Genomic DNA, 16,389 nt, shown 5'->3' on the forward strand with positions numbered 1-16,389 from the left:
TCTTCTTCAGGAGGGATGGAGAGTCTCCGGGGCCGGGTTATGGAATGACTGATTCCCACCTCGGGGTAATCTGTGCGGATTTCTGCTTCGAGAGGATTTGGGAAAACATTCTCCAGAGGTGGGCTTCATGAGATCTGCCAGGACCCGCAGGACTCCCAGCGCTGGGGTAAGTTCGAGCATTTCTATTCCTCTATATTGTCTCCGAAAGTATTGCAACAAAGTCAAACAGAGAAAGGATCCTTGACCAGCCGTGCTTTCTAGGCGCTACAGGGCAGAGGGACATCAGCAGCGAAAGTTCCTGAGCTCAGAACAGCTTTGAATTTGCAATAAGAGACAAAAATAAAACTACAGATGATTGAATCCAAGGCAGACAAACAGGAGGCTGGAAGAACACAGCGAGCCAGGCAGGTCCTGAAGGAGGGTTACACCCCAAACGTAGACTTCTGCACCTCCTGATGCTGCCAGCCTTGCTGTGATCTTCCAGCTTCCTGCATGAATTTGCAATAAGAAACCAGACTGGACAGTGCAAGAGATGTGGGAGAACTCTTGATCGAGCTGATTGGGAGAGGGGGTGGGGATCAGGGCTGGGAAAGATGAACCGAATCAATGTTTTACATTCCTGAACACTGCCAGGTGCCACGTTAATCCAGATATCTCTGTGGCAGTGTTGGCCATCAGTGATAGGCTCTGGTGGGCACTCTATGGACAAATATCTTCGAGGAGAAAGTGAAGTCTGCAGATGCTGGAGATCAGAGCTGAAAATGTGTTGCTGAAAAAGCGCAGCTGGTCAGGCAGCATCCAAGGAACATGAGATTCGACATTTCGGGCATAAGCCCTTCTTCAGGAATGAGGAAAGTGTGTCCAGCAGGCTAAGGGCTTATGCCCAAAACGTCGAATCTCCTGTTCCTTGGATGCTGCCTGACCTGCTGCGCTTTTCCAGCAACACATTTTCAACTCTATGGACAAATATCCAGGCACAGGCTTGTTGCACCCAACCGTCTGGCTCCCATTTGAAATGGAGAGATGTCTGGGACACATCGAGTTAACAAACCAAAAAAAAAACTTGCTTTTCTGGAGTGTCCCAGTGGGTTCCAGCTGCTGCCAGTGAGCGCTGCTGCCTCACAGCGCCAGAGTCCCAGGTTCGATTGAGTTTGCACATTCTCTCCGTGTCTGTGTGAGTTTCCTCCGGGTGCTCCAGTTTCCTCCCACAGTCCAGATATATGCAGGGTGAATTGGCCATGCTAAATTGCCCATGGTGTTCAGGGATGTGTAGTTTAGGGGTATTAGTCAGAGGTAATGTAGAGTAATAGGGTAGGGGAATGGGTATGGGTGGGTTACATTTCAGAGGGGAGGTGTGGACTTGTTGGGCCGAAGGATCTGTTTCTACACTGTAGGGATTCTATGACGATATTATGATCTATGATTAAAGATGGGATCAGTGTTTTAAGGGGGTTGGTTAGCTCAGTTGGCTGTGTGGCTGATTTGTGATGCAGATGAACAGCAACAGCAGCATGTGTTCAGTTCCCACACCAGCTGAGTTTACCATAACGGTCCCACCTTCTCAACCTGTCCCCTCACCTGAAGTGTGGTGACTCTAAGGCTAAACACCTACCAGTCGTGTGTGTGTGTCTGTCTTTCTCTCTAACAAGGAAGGAGCTGTATGGTCAGGTAGGCTGCTTTGATGCACAGTGGCCAATTTGTGTACAGCAAAATCCCACAAGCAGCATTTTGGCAGTGATCAGGTAATAATTTTTATCTTGTTAATTGAGGGATTAGTGGTGGTTCTAGGTGCAGGGGAGATCTCTCCTGATCTATGAGAAAACGTCATGTGATTGTTCACATCCACTTGAAGTGAGGTCTTATTTTGACACCTCATGTAAGAGCCAGCAGCCAGGGCAGTGTGACACACCCTCAGTACTGCACTGAGATGCCAAGCTTGATTTTCAAGGTTAATCCTGAGTGGGACATGACCAAAAGGCGGAAGTGTTACAATACAGACCGCAAGTTTCTTTGTTCAGTGGGATGTGGGCAAAGCTGGGGAGGTCAGCATTTGTCGTTCATCTTCAGTTGCCCTGAGAATGAATGTTGGGCTCGGGAAATTTCAGTGAATCATTGTTGCGGAGTCCTGTGTATGGTAGACTGGGTAAGGGGTGATCCTTATGGATTTGTTTTTAATAAAAATGGGCCGTGGTTTCACGCTCACTATTACTGAGATTAGTTTGATTTTTAACGCCATGTGTTAGAAATCACACATTTCTCTCCAAAACATTAGCCTGGGCCCTGGCATTACTCGTCCAGTGATAGTACCGCTACAGCATTGTCTTCAAAGCACCAAACGGGGATTGGAAAACAGAAAGAAAGAATTGTGGATCCTGGAAATTAGAATCAGATGAAGAGTCTGAAGACCCAGTTCTGAAGAAAGGTCACTGGGCCCCGAAACATTAATTCGGCTTTCTTTCCACAGATGTAACAGGGCTACATGGAGAGTACAACACAGGCACAGCATCTCTGCAGTACACAAACCTGCTTCATGTCTCTCTCCATCCAGCTCCACCAATCTATCGTCTCCTTCACATACCTACTTAGCTTCCCCTTACACCAAGTACTTACCTCAAGCAACTTGATATGGGAATACTGTCTGTCCGTCACTCTTACAAATGAACAGCAAAATACTGCAGATGCTGGACATCTGAAATTGGAACTTGGTGGCTCAGTGGTTAGCACTGCTGCCTCATAGCACCAGGCTCCTGGGCTTGATTCCACCCTTGAGCGACTGCCTGTGGGGAATTTGCACCTTCTCCTCATGTCTTCATGGGTTTCTGCTGAGTGCTTTAGGTCCTTCCCACAGTCCAAAGATGTGCAGATTAGTTGGATTGGCCACAGGAAATTGCCTATATTGTCAAGGGATGTGCGGTATAGGTGGAGTAGCAAATGGAAATGCAAGATTATAGAGATGGGGTGGGTCTGGTGGGGATGCTCTTTGGAGGGCCAAAGTGTGGATTGTATGGGCTGAAAGGCCTGCTTCCACACTGTAGCGGTTCTAACTCAGTCTGGCAGTGTCTGTGGCGAGAGGAGCAGAGTTAACTAAAGTTCTGAAGAAAGGTTGTATTGGAGTGAAATATATTTGTTTCTCTCTGCTACAACATAGAATGTTACAGCGCAGTACAGGCCCGTCCACCCTCAATGTTGCGCCAACCTGTGAAATTAAATTTCAGGCGACTGACTGTGTGGAGTTTGCACATTCTCCCCGTGTCTGCGTGGGTTTCCTCCGGGTGCTCCTGTTTCCTCCCACAGTCCAAAGATGTGCGGGTCAGGTGAATTGGCCATGCTAAATTGCCCGTAGTGTTAGGAAAGGGGTAAATGTAGGGGTATGGGTGGGTTGCACTTCGGCGGGTCGGTGTGGATTTGTTGGGCCGAAGGGCCTGTTTCCACACTGTAAGTAATCTAATCTAATCTGATGCCCATCTAACCTACACTGTTCCATTATTATCATATGTATGTCCAATGCCCATTTAAATGCCCTTAACGACAGTGAGTCTACTCCTGTTGCAGGCAGGCTGTACCACGCCCCTACTATTAAGCTACCTCTATCTGTCCTAAATCTATCACAAGTCACACAGTCAGATATGCTGACTATTTGTTTTATTCCACATTCTTAAAAGAAAGTTGATTTTTTTCTGAATTTGTTGTGGTTCTGCTCGCCGAGAACCACAACAACGGATACCCGAGCTACAAGTCTTCAATCAGATTTTTCTGAATTTCTTGTTGGTGACTCTGTTGTATTTATAAACTCTAGTTACAGCCTCCCTTGTAAGTAGGAACATTTTCCCCATGTCTAGCTTGTACCTTACAGAGCCAGAAACAGGCCATGTCCTCAGTGTTCTCTCTTCGAGGGAAATAAGCACCAGTGTGTTTGGGGTTTTGTGATAAACTCTCAGGTCTAGCATTGTTCTTTTCACTTCTTCTCCAATGTTTTGATAACCTCTTCTCTATCAGTGAGACCAGATGCTGCACAATACTATTCCAATAGCATTTTTAAAGATCCTCCTGAACAGGTTGGGCACGATGTCTTCACAGGCAATACAGTGCTTCTTCAGTGGCACGGTACATATTGGGTTTGCCAACTTAGATTGGGCAGCCAATCGTGTAAATGCCGAAACTGTAACCTTTGAACCTAGAGCCAAGGTTGCTCCCAGGACGGCTACCAAGAGAGAGGTAGATGATTCTCTTTTATTAAAAGAAATCAGGATGATGATGCACAAATGTCAAGTGGGCTGGGAAAGATTATTACAGGTCGTTCTGCTAGAATGCAACATCTGTGTTCCTCTGCAACCTCATGGTGTGGAAAACCACTGCAGAAAATCATCAATAGAAAAACTGTTATACCCATTCAGTAGAAAGTTCATGTCATACAAACAACGTCCACAACTTGTCAATCACGTATCATCCAAATTGTGCTGACAAAACAAGTGTTAAGCAGAACAACGTGTACAAATAGGATAGCAGTTTGACTGGAACATTGGAAAGGATCAAAGAGGTAAAAACAATGACTGCAGATGCTGGAAACCGGATTCTGGATTAGTGGTGCTGGAAGAGCACAGCAGTTCAGGCAGCATCCAATGAGCAGCGAAATCGACGTTTCAGGCAAAAGCCCTTCATCAGGATGAAGGGCTTTTGCCCAAAACGTCGATTTCGCTGCTCGTTGGATGCTGCCTGAATTGCTGTGCTCTTCCAGCACCACTAATCCAGAAATTGGAAAGGAGCAGCCTAAAAACTATCTGAGTGTTTTGGTGGTAGGTTCAACTGAGGCATTTGAGAGGGATTTAGATCATTATCTGAAAAGGAAGAATGTGCACGTTATGGGGGATAGAGGGAACTGTGGAATGGCCCCAGATGATTTGCTCATTCTGAGATGCAGCACTAACATGATGGGCAAGTAGCCTTCATGACCAAGGCCACTTGAAAAGAGGGAATTGGCTCTCCTCTTTTAAACTCCCCCTTGGTTGGTGACAACAGATGTTTTATTTCTTCTTGAGCATAACAGATGACAATTAAAAGTAAAAAGCCAGATGAAAATGTTGGAACCAAATTAGGAAGTTTCCTAACATGGAATCTCTCTGTCTGTCACTCTCTCCCATCCTCACTCACTGCCCATAACCTCTGACTTCCTCTTAACTGACACCCTAACTATCCAGGGTAACCTATCAGAACCCTTGAAACAAGCCTGACCGCTGTTGCAGGGCAGAATCGAATGTTATTAACATTTTGAGTCAAATGTAACCTCTTGAGACTGAGAGTACCCTGAAGAATGTTAGGAATGGATATCATGGCATTTGTCCTGACCTTATCAAATGGCAGTGCAGGCTCGAGGGGCTGAATGGCCTCCTTCTACTCTCATGATGCTTTGGAATCCTAACTGAGGTATGGTGGTTCACTGGTCAGCACTGCTGCCTCACAGTGCCAGGGACCTGGGTTTGATTCCAGCCTCGAGCGACTGTCTGCATGGAGTTTGCACATTCTCCCTGTGTCTGTCTGGGTTTCGTTCAGGTGTTTTGGTTTCCTCGCACAATCCAAAGGTGTGCAGGTCAGGTGATTTGGTCATGCTAAATTACCCATAGTGTTCGGGGATGTGTAGGTTAGGTGCATTAGTCAGGAGTAAATTTACTATAATAAGATAGGGGAATGGGTCTGATTGGGATACTCTGTGGAGGGTCAGAATGGATCTGTTGGCCCGAAGGGTCTGTTTCCACACTGTAGGGAGTCTATAATGAACCTTTACCCTCTGGACTGAATGATTTCACATGAATTTGCCAAATTTTGGATGGCGCTCAAATTTGCCACGTTTGCCTACATTTGCCTAATGCTGGAAACCAGCGAACCGGTTCATTTTGTGCTAAATACCATAAGGCCATGCGAAATAGGAACAGGAGGAGGCCATTCGGGCCCTCGAGCCTGCTCCACCATTCACCATGGCTCACACCCACGTTCCTGCCCTTTCCCTGTAATCCTGGATTCCCCAACTCATCAAGAATTTCTCTCAGCCTTAAATATACATAATGACTCTGCCCCCACTGTGGGAGTGCAGGGAGTTCCAAAGACCCTCAATCATCTGAGGGAAGAAATTCCTTCTCATCTCAATCTTAAATTGGTGCCCTTTCTTCTGAGAATGTGCCCTCTGGTCTTAGACTCTCCCACGAGGAGAAAGTGAGGACTGCAGATGCTGGAGAGTCAGAATCGAAAAGTGTGGCGCAGGGAAAGCACAGCAGGTCAGGGAGCATCTGAGGAATTCCTGGTGAAGGGCTTATGCCTGAACCATTGACTGTCATGCTTCTCAGATGCTGCTGGACCCGCTGTGCTTTTCCAGCTCCACACTTTTCCCTTGAGGGGAAGCATCGTCCCAGCATTTGCCCTGTCAATCCCCTTAAGTATCATATGCCAACAGAAATGTCACGATTCTGTGCTCCTGAGGTTATACACAACAGTAGAGATGCAAATCTTTGAGAAATGCCTCCCCTTCCCAACCAATCTAACAGATACAGAAAGCAAATTCTAACCACCACCACCAGTGCACTGTTCACTGTCTATTGATAGGCAGAGATCTGGGAGGTCAGGAGTTCAGTCTGACGAGGTATCAATTACAGTCACCACTCTCGTCAAAGTGCCTCCCCTTCGTCATGGAAACGCCAGACTCTTAAATGTCCATCTTAGCAAAGCCCCCTGAAGTGCAAATTTAAAGAAACAATAACCTCTCCATTCCAGAGTCCCAAGGAAATCATTTTCATCACAATTGAAGACATTGTGTGCAATCATTTCCCCTTTGGTCTCCCAGATAGCATTCCGATGCTCCATTTGGTAACCAGCCTGGAGTGAGTGCTGCTGGCTCATTGGGATAATTCAGAATATGGTCACAAATAAACTGTATCATGAGAGAAAAGGAATCCAGCTTTGATGTAATAAAATGAAGCGCTTGGGTGTGTTATTAATCTAATTTTTGAAAAACTATTGACCATGTATGAAAACAGCCAATCAACAATGATTAATCAATAAAACCTACCAAAGGAGGGGGGAAGGAGACTGTAATTCCTATCAAAGCTCAAGAAATAGCAACAGCAGCTACTGTTACCAGGACCTCAAGTGCCGTAAACTGTCCATTACCCACTGCCCAAGCGTCAACAATTCTCCTGCCAGTGGTAAAACTTTCAAAGAAAATTTACTGGCTTTATAAAGCTTCTTCAAAGATATCTCTTTAAAGTTGGACACCTTGCTTAAATGCTGAAAATGTGTTGCTGGAAAAACGCAGCAGTTCAGGCAGCATCCAAGGAGCAGGAGAATCGACATTTCGGACATGAGCACTTCTTCAGGAATCTGATTCCTGAAGAAAGGCTCATGCCCAAAACGTCGATTCTCCTGCTCCTTGGATGCTGCCTGACCTGCTGCGCTTTTCCAGCAACACATTTTCAGCTCTGATCTCCAGCATCTGCAGTCCTCACTTTCACCTTGCTTAAATCCCTATCTCCTCAACCCTCACTTTCAGCTACTGTTCAAAATGCATCTGCCAATTGTGTTGCTGTCTCTAATGAAATATGATCAGAGTTTACAGAACCCTGCACTGCACTTTTGACATTTGGATTAAAGATTTTTATTGAAAGAATATTACAGTGTACTGGATTGGGTTTATATTCGAGTACTTCCCACACGACTGGCAGTTTCATGTAAAAAGGCAAAATCCCACACCACCACAAATATACACACACATATTCCCCACACGTACTGGATAGCAGGGATTTACTGTCGATAGAATCAGAGAAGCCTATAGTGTGGAATGAGCCATTCAGCCCATCATGTTCAGACCAATCCTCTGAAGAGCATTCCACCCAATTCCAGACCCCCATCCTATCCCCGTCGCCCCATATTTCCCACAGCCAACCCCCCTAACCTGCACATCTTTGGACTGTGGGAGGAAAGCAGAGCACCCGGAGGAAACTCACACAGACACGGGGAGAATGTGCAAACTCCACACAGACAGTCGCCCGAGGCTGGAATTGAACTCGGGTCCCAAGGTGCAAGGAAGCAGCCGTGCTAACCACTGAAGCGCCGAAAGGAAAACTTTATTTCTGAGGCATATTTTCTGACTTTTTCTGCATTAAAGTTGGGCAACTTGGTTAGCTCAGTTGGCTAAGCAGCTGGCTTTTTTTGTGATGCTAACAGTGGGGTTCAATTTCTGCACCAGTTGAGATTACTGAAGAGTTCTCCCCTCACCTGAGTCATGTTGATCCTCAGGTGAAACTCACCACCATTTGTGTGGATGGGTCTCTCTCTCATTAAGGAAAGAGTAGTCCTGTGGTCCAATAGGACCATGGCAATTTTAAGATGAAAAACAAGAAATAAGCTTACTTGTAAAAGCTGATAAACTAGCATGAATGTAACCACGGTGCTTGTATTTTGCCAGTTTGAAATGCCTATCATCAAAATGTGCACTGCTGGAAAAACACAGCTGGTCAGGCAGCCTCCGAGGAGCAGGAGAGTTGACGTTTCGAGCATAAGCTCTTCATCAGGAATGTGGTGGGGGGGTTTGGGCCAAGGGGGTTGAGAGATAAATGGGAGGGGATGCGATTGGGGGGTAAGGTAGCTGGAAAAGCAATAGGTAGGTGAAGGTGGGGGTATTGGTGATAAGTCGGAGAGGAGGATGGAGCGGAGAGGTGGGAAGGAAGGTGAACAGGTCATGAGCGTGGTGCTGAGTAGCAACATTGGTATATAATCCCTCCCTGTCCTCAGATTAGACAGCTGTAGTAGGTGTGTGACAGTGGCTGAGCAACTTCAAAGGGACATCGACAATTTAGCCAAAGAGGCAGACACCTGGCAGATAAATTTCAATCAGAAAAATGTGGCACAATACATTTTGGTGGAAGAAGCACAGAGAGACAATACAGGCCTCAATGGGACAACTCTGAGGGGAGTACAGGAGCAGAGGGACCCCGGGGTTCACATACATGGCCAGGCAAGTTGGAACCATTGTTGAGAAGGTGTGTAGGATCCTTGGGTTTGTAAATAGAGACCTAGAGTATAAAAGCAAGGAAGTGATGGTATAGCTCAACAAACCATTGGTCAGAACACATCCGGAGTATTCTGATCAGTTCTGGGAATGTTATTTCAGGAAGAATGTTAAAGCACGGGAGACAGTATAAAGGGAATTTACTGGAATGATCTCAGGAAAGAGAGCTTTTAGATACAGGGAAAGATTAGAGAGACTGGGCTTATTCTCCTTGGTGTAAGAGGTGACTTTATTGATGTGTTCCAAATTATGAACAATTTTGACAGAGTAAGCAGGATATTCTGTTCCTGATGTGTCAGTAACCAGGGGTCTCAATTTCAGGATTGTCAGCAAGAGAGCTAACAGTGAAGTCAGGAGATCCTTCTTTACTCAGAGAGTTGTTAGGATTTGGAATGTGCTGCCTGGGAGAGTGGTGGAGGCTCATGGAATCCTGTCCTATATCATTGCAGGAATCGAACTGCAAAGTAAGGGGGTCATGCTGCATTTATACAGGACATTAGTAAGACCACAGCTCAAATACTATGAGCAGTTTTGGTTCCCATATTTAGGAGAGGATATAAATATGTAGCAGGTGTTTAAGAGAGGTTTACACAATTGATACCTGAATGAGCAAACCCTCTGAACATTGTATGTTAATAATCCAACAATCAGCAATGGTCATCATCGGACTCTTAATTCCAGATTTTTATTGAATTTAATTTCCACATCTGCCATGGCAGGATTTTGAACTCAAGTCCCCAGAATATTAGAACATAGAACAATACAGCACAGAACAGGCCCTTCGGCCCTCGATGTTGCGCCAACCTATGAACTATTCTCAGCTCGTCCCCCTACACTATCCCAAAATCATCCATGTGCTTATCTAAGGATTGTTTAAATCTCCCTAATGTGGCTGAGTTGACTACATTAGCAGGTAGGGCATTCCACGCCCATACCATTCTCTGAGTAAAGAACCTGCCTCTGACATCTGTCTTAAATCTATTACCCCTCAATTTGTAGTTATGCCCCCCTCATACACGCTGACGTCATCATCCTAGGAAAAAGACTCTCACTGTCTACCCTATCTAACCCTCTGATCATCTTGTATGTCTCTGTCAAACCCCTTCCAGCCTCCTTCTTTCCAACGAGAACAGACCCAAGTCTCTCAGCCTTTCCTCATAAGACCTTCCCTCCAGACCAGGCAACATCCTGGTAAATCTCCTCTGCACCTTTTCCAATACTTCCACATCCTTCCCGAAATATGGGAACCAGAACTTACACAATATTCCAAGTGTGGCCGCACCAGCATTTTGTACAGTTGTAGCATGATATTGTGGCTCCGGAATTCGATCCCTCTACCAATGAAACCTAACACACCATATGCAAACTTAATGGCACTATCCACCTGGGTGGCAACTTTCAGGGATCTATGCATCTGGACTCCAAGATCCCTCTGCACATCCACACTATACTACCTTGGGTCTCAAGATTAATCGCCAAAAAGTGTGTTGCTGGAAAAGCACAGCAGGTCAGGCAGCATCCGAGGAGCAGGAGGATCGACGTTTCAGGCTTAAGCCCTTCATCAGAAACATTTCTGCTGTGCTTTTCCAGCACCACACCTTTTGACTCTGATCTCCAGCATCTGCAGTCTTCACTTTCTCTAGATTAATAATCTAGCAATAATACGATTAAGGCCATTCCTGATGACGGGTTTATGCTCGAAACATCAATTCTTCTGCCTGACCTGCTGTGCTTTTCCTGCACCACACTCTCAACACCATTAGGACTTCACCTATTATGTTCACTAATAAGATATTTTCTAATCAAAACCAAAGCACTGCAGATGCTGGAGATCAGAAACAAAAACAGAAATTGTTGGAAAAGCTCAGCAGATCTGGTAGCGTCTGTGGAGAGAGATCAGAGTTAACATTTTGTGTCCTGAGGAAGGGTCACTGAACCTGAAACGTTAACTCTGATTTCTCTCCACAACTTATGTTTTTATTTTCTAATCACCCTGTTTAAAAATGTTATGACACACTGTGGGAGCAGGAGGGACTTGAGCCTCTTAGATGAGGGTACTACCACTGCATCACAAACACCTTCCCCCAACCTGTGCCGTTTTTCCTGAAGAAGGGCTTATTCCCAAAACGTTGAATTTCCTGTTCCTTGGATGCTGCCTGACCTGCTGCGCTTTTCCAGCAACACATTTTCGGCTCTGATCTCCAGCATCTGCAGACCTCACTTTCTCCTCGAAGACTTTGTCACAAGAGCCATTTCCTCCCCCCCCCAACCTGAACTGTTATCAGTACAACCTACTGACAATCAGTATCTGTGTATCTTTCATAGAGATCTGCCCAGATCAAGCCAGGCTGCGCATAACCACACATTTGTGATGTTGTCTCTTCAGCAATCCCTGCGATTGTAGCAGCTGAGGGACTGCAGAGTTTATTGACTGAAGTATGCAATGATTTTGTTATGAATACACACCCAGGATCAGGAGCAAATGTCGTTCTCTGTGCAGGAAGCAAAACAGTGCCATGTATGTGCCGAGACTAACCCCAGTATAGGTGGAGCAAAGGCATGGGTGAGACTTAACATCAAGGTAAGGTGAGTCCGGGGATGTGACTCATGTGGAAATACGTGTCCTCCTCAGTGGACTAGCTTTCGTTTAATGTATATTTGAACCAACCTGCTCAGACACGTTATAACACTCCTCTGGAACTGGTGGGAATTGAGTATAGAACTTCTGAACTAAAGATAAGGATTCTACCACTGCATCACAAGCCTCTTAGCTCTCTTTTAAAGGTAAAGGACCTTTGAGTCATCCACCAGCCGTACCTTTCTGCTTTTCAAAACCTTCAATCAACTGAAGCACCTCAATGAGATCGTCCCTTCCCCACCCTACACAGTAAAACATTAGTCGATGCAGCCCTGTCCTCAATCCCATATCACTGTATAATAGCTTGTTTATTTATTACTGGGCGGGAAAAGCATGTTAAAAAAAAAACGAATATAATTGAGAACATCATGATCAAAATCGTTTTGCAGAGAAACGGTTTTGTACTGGAAACAAAGAAGGGAGAATGCAGGGTATGTGTAAACAGATACAGTCGTTAGGCATGTGCCAGTTCTGTTTGCTTTTATCTGAATTTATAACTGAATTGTTTGGGTAATGATTGCAATGTTTTTGGATGCGGTTCTTGACGGGTGGCGATGTTTTGCTTTTGAGTCAAAGCTGACAACATCTTTCAGAAAGAGGAAAGCATTGTTTATTGATGTTCACTTTTATTTGTCAAACGTTATGGAAAGCTGTTTGCCAGTTGGGTAGTGCTTATCGTATACAGTGTGTCAAAGATCGATCCAGCTCTGCCTGTATGACTTCACCTTATAAAACACATTGTTAATCTATCAATTAAACATGAATTAGTGTTTACTCAGTGATCTCGTAAAAGTGGAAGTCTGACGCACAAATCGCAAACCCTGCCCCTCCACCCAAGTGTTGGCAGGCTGCTCAGTGTGAACAGGATTCCAGTAAAATTAGGATATGGAAATACCGGTTTTGGACTGTGGTGTACGAAGTTAAAAATCACAACCACCTGATGAAGGAGCTTCGGTCCGAAAGCTAGTGCCTCCAATTAAACCTGTTGGACTTTGACCTGTGATTTTTAACTTATTAAAATTCAATGTTGGCATTCTGAACATTTCATTTCATGCCCACTAGAATTTTACAAAGACCAGTCGACTGACACCCCTGCCACTCTGAGCATGAGTTACTTTAGATAAAATATTTAGCGTTTTGTAATTATGCTTGTTGAATTTTTTTTATGACTACGCTTGAGGGAATCTAATCAGATGTTTCCACCTCTTCCATCCTCCAACAAATTTACATTAACGCTATGATCATTTTGGATGGTGAAGCAAGCTTGAGAGGCTGAATGACTTTCCCATGCCCCCAGTTTCCAACCCCCGCCCTGACCCATGTCTCATATAATTTTATTTCCTCTTCTATCTCCCCTCATGTCCTCCCTTGTTCACTGTCTACTCTCTTGATCCTGTTTCCTTTAAACAGCCAATTACACCCCCCCCCAACCAGGTCCCTGTGATCATTTTACCTTTACTGTTAGATTATCTTCCTCATCATATTCTCCTGCTCCTCGGATGCTGCCTGACCTGCTGTGCTTTTCCAGCACCACACTCTCGACTCTAATCTCCAGCGTCTGCAGTCCTCACTTTCGCCCAGTTGATCCTAACCCCACTGTGAATCCTCTTCCAAGGATGTCTACCTTGAAGGAGTCCTCATCTCTCCACAAAGATCTCAGTGAGTCTCGCTCTCACTGCAGCCTCCCACTCCCTCCACCAGGTCAGTTCCTCTGCCCTGAAGCTCTTTAGCCACGTCCTGAAGCAGACTCAATCTTGCCCCCAACCCCACTCCCCTCACACTTATCTCTCCACCGCCTCATTCCTGATGAAGGATTTTTGCCCAAAACGTCGATTTTCCTGCTCCTCGGATGCTGCCTGACCTGCTGTGCTTTTCGAGCACCACACTCTCGACTCTGGTCTCCAGTATCTGCGGTCCTCACTTTTGCCTGTTTTCCTCATCAGTCTGTTCAGAGATGTTTTGACTTACCTCTGGGGCAGGTGAGACTTGAATCCAGGTCTCTTGCCACTCTGTGGGTGAAACAGATTTTCCTAAAATCCCCTCTAAACCTTCTGCTCTTTCACAGTAAAAAGTTTCTCTCAAACGATCCTATCTGTGCCCCTCAAAATCTTACACACCTCAATCAGGTCCCCCTTCTGCTTTCTCTCCCTTAAGGAAAACAAAGCCCCATCCTGGGCAACATGGCTGGTGGATCCCCTCTGCACCCCCTCCAATGAGTCACATCCCTCCTATCATGTGGTGACCAGAATTGCACACAGTACTCCTGCTGTGGCCTAATCAGTGATACAACTCCATCGACACCTCAGAAAATCCTGGAGAAACTCAGCAGGTCTGGCAACATTGGTGGAGAGAGAGACAGAATTAATGTTTCAAATATGCCAAGACCAGTTGTAAGTGCAGAAGTTCAAACCATATCAGACTTGAAATGTTAGCTCTGTTTCTCTCTCCACCGTTGCTGCCAGACCTGCTGAGTTTCTCCAGCATTCTGTGTTCGATTCAGGTTTCCAGCATCTGCAGTATTTTGCTTTTATTTGTTGAGACCTTTTTGCTTTTGTATTCAATGCCTAGCAGATCAGGCTAGAAGGGCTGAATGGCCTATTCCACTCCTATTTTCTATGTTTGACTAACAAAGGCAAGCATCCTATATGCCTCCTTAACCCCCTTAATTGCCTGTCCTGTTGGCTTCAGGATCTATGGATGTATAGCAAGGTCCCTCTGATCCTCTGTATTCCCATAATCCTACCGTCCACTCTATGCTGCCTGGGCTTGTTAGTCCTCCCATAATGCATCACTGCGCTCATTTCCAGCCTAAGTTACATTTGTGATAGTTGAGCGCATTTGACCAGCCTGTCTATGTCATCCTGATGTCAAAGGCTTTCCTTGCTGTTTACTGCACCACTGATTTTCGTGTTACCTATGAACTTATCATTTAGAATCTCCAGCATTAGTTAAGACTATGTTAGAATATAGAACAATACAGCACAGAATAGGCCCTTCGGCCCACAATGTTGCACTGAACATTTGTCCTAGCTTAAGCACCTATCCATGTATCTATCCAATTGCCGCTTAAAGGTCACCAATGATTCTGACTCTGCCCCTCCCACAGGCAGCGCATTCCATGCCCCCACCACTCTCTGGGTAAAGAACCTACCCCTGACATCCCCCCTATACCTCCCACCCTTCACCTTAAATTTATGTCCCCTTGTAACACTCTGTTGTACCCGGGAAAAAAGTCTCAGACTGTCTACTCTATCTATTCCCCTGATCATCTTATAAACTTCTATCAAGTCACCCCTCATCCTTCGCCGTTCCAATGAGAAAAGGCCTAGCACTCTCAACCTACCCTTGTATGACCTATTCTCCATTCCAGGCAACATCCTGGTAAATCTCCTCTGCACCCTCTCCAAAGCTTCCACATCTTTCCTAAAGTGAGGTGACCAGAACTGCACACAGTACTCCAAATGTGGCCTTACCAAGGTCCTGTACAGCTGCAACATCACCTCACGACTCTTGAATTCAATCCCTCTGCTAATGAACGCTAATACACCATAGGCCTTCTTACAAGCTCTATCCACCTGAGTGGCAACTTTCAAAGAGCTATGAACATAGACCCCAAGATCCCTCTGCTCCTCCATCTGACTAAGAACCCTACCGTTAACCCTGTATTCCGCATTCTTATTTGTCCTTCCAAAATGGACAACCTCACACTTGACAGGGTTGAACTCCATCTGCCACTCCTCAGCCCAGCTCTGCATCATATCTAAGTCCCTTTGCAGTTGACAACAGCCACCCTCACTATCCACAACTCCACCAATCTTCGTATCGTCTGCAAATTTACTGACCCACCCTTCGACTCCCTCTTCCAAGTCATTAATAAATTAATACTCGACAGTAGTTCCAGCCTATTACTTCAATGAAGGGAAATAACCCACTATTTTCATTTGGCGGCATCTGTAGGAGAAAGCAGAGTTAATATTTCGGATCCAATGACCCTTCAGAACTGACAAGGTCAGTCGACTTGAAATGTTAACCTGGCTTTTTATCCACAGACGCTGCCAGATCTGCTGAGTTTTTCCAGTAATTCCTGTTTTTGTTTCAGATTTGCAGCCTCTGCGGGTCTTTGTTTTACTACCTTAATTTTGTTTGATTTGGTTTATTTATTGTCACCTGGATCTTGTTACAAAATATGGTGAAAAGTGTTCCATAGTGTTGCCATTCTCTGGTGCCATCTTAAAACACAGAAAATAAAGCGAAGCATAGAGTATAAAGGCAGGAAAATGAAGAAATAGATTAGTTTCCTTATAGTGTGGAAACAGGCCCTTCAGCCCAACCAGTCCACACCAACCCTCTGAAGAGTAACCCACCCAGATCCATTTCCCTCTGACTAATGCACCTAACACAATTTAGAATGGCCAATTCACCTGACCCGCACATCTTTGGACTGTGGGAGGAAACCCACGCAGACACAGGGCAAATGTGCAAACTCCACACAGACAGTCACCCAAGGCTAGAATTGAACCTGGGACCCTGGTAAAGTGAGACAGCCCACACAGCAAAGGCAAATAAAGGAAGTGTTCACTGTTACAGTCCATCTCGGTAATGGGCCTGGACCTGGTGGCCAGGCACGAATTCCCTTTTACGGTGTTGCTAACCACTGGAACCTGGGTCACTGCTGTTCAACACCATCTCTCCTCTACCG

At 45.4% G+C, this 16,389-nt stretch overlaps 1 protein-coding gene across 2 annotated transcripts in view; it reads left to right on the plus strand.

The window, feature by feature from the left end:
• The window catches only part of spata1 (spermatogenesis associated 1), a 67,745-nt gene continuing 51,356 nt past the window's right edge, over window positions 1–16,389 (plus strand). For both annotated transcript variants that reach the window (XM_060830008.1, XM_060830009.1), the window contains exon 1: window positions 1–166. In XM_060830008.1, coding sequence (XP_060685991.1) covers window positions 128–166 — 39 coding nt within the window. In that variant the 5' untranslated portion in view covers window positions 1–127. The remainder of the gene's footprint in view (window positions 167–16,389) is intronic.

The sequence above is a fragment of the Hemiscyllium ocellatum genome, chromosome 9, assembly GCF_020745735.1.
Source record: "Hemiscyllium ocellatum isolate sHemOce1 chromosome 9, sHemOce1.pat.X.cur, whole genome shotgun sequence".
NCBI classification, from domain to species: domain Eukaryota; kingdom Metazoa; phylum Chordata; class Chondrichthyes; order Orectolobiformes; family Hemiscylliidae; genus Hemiscyllium; species Hemiscyllium ocellatum.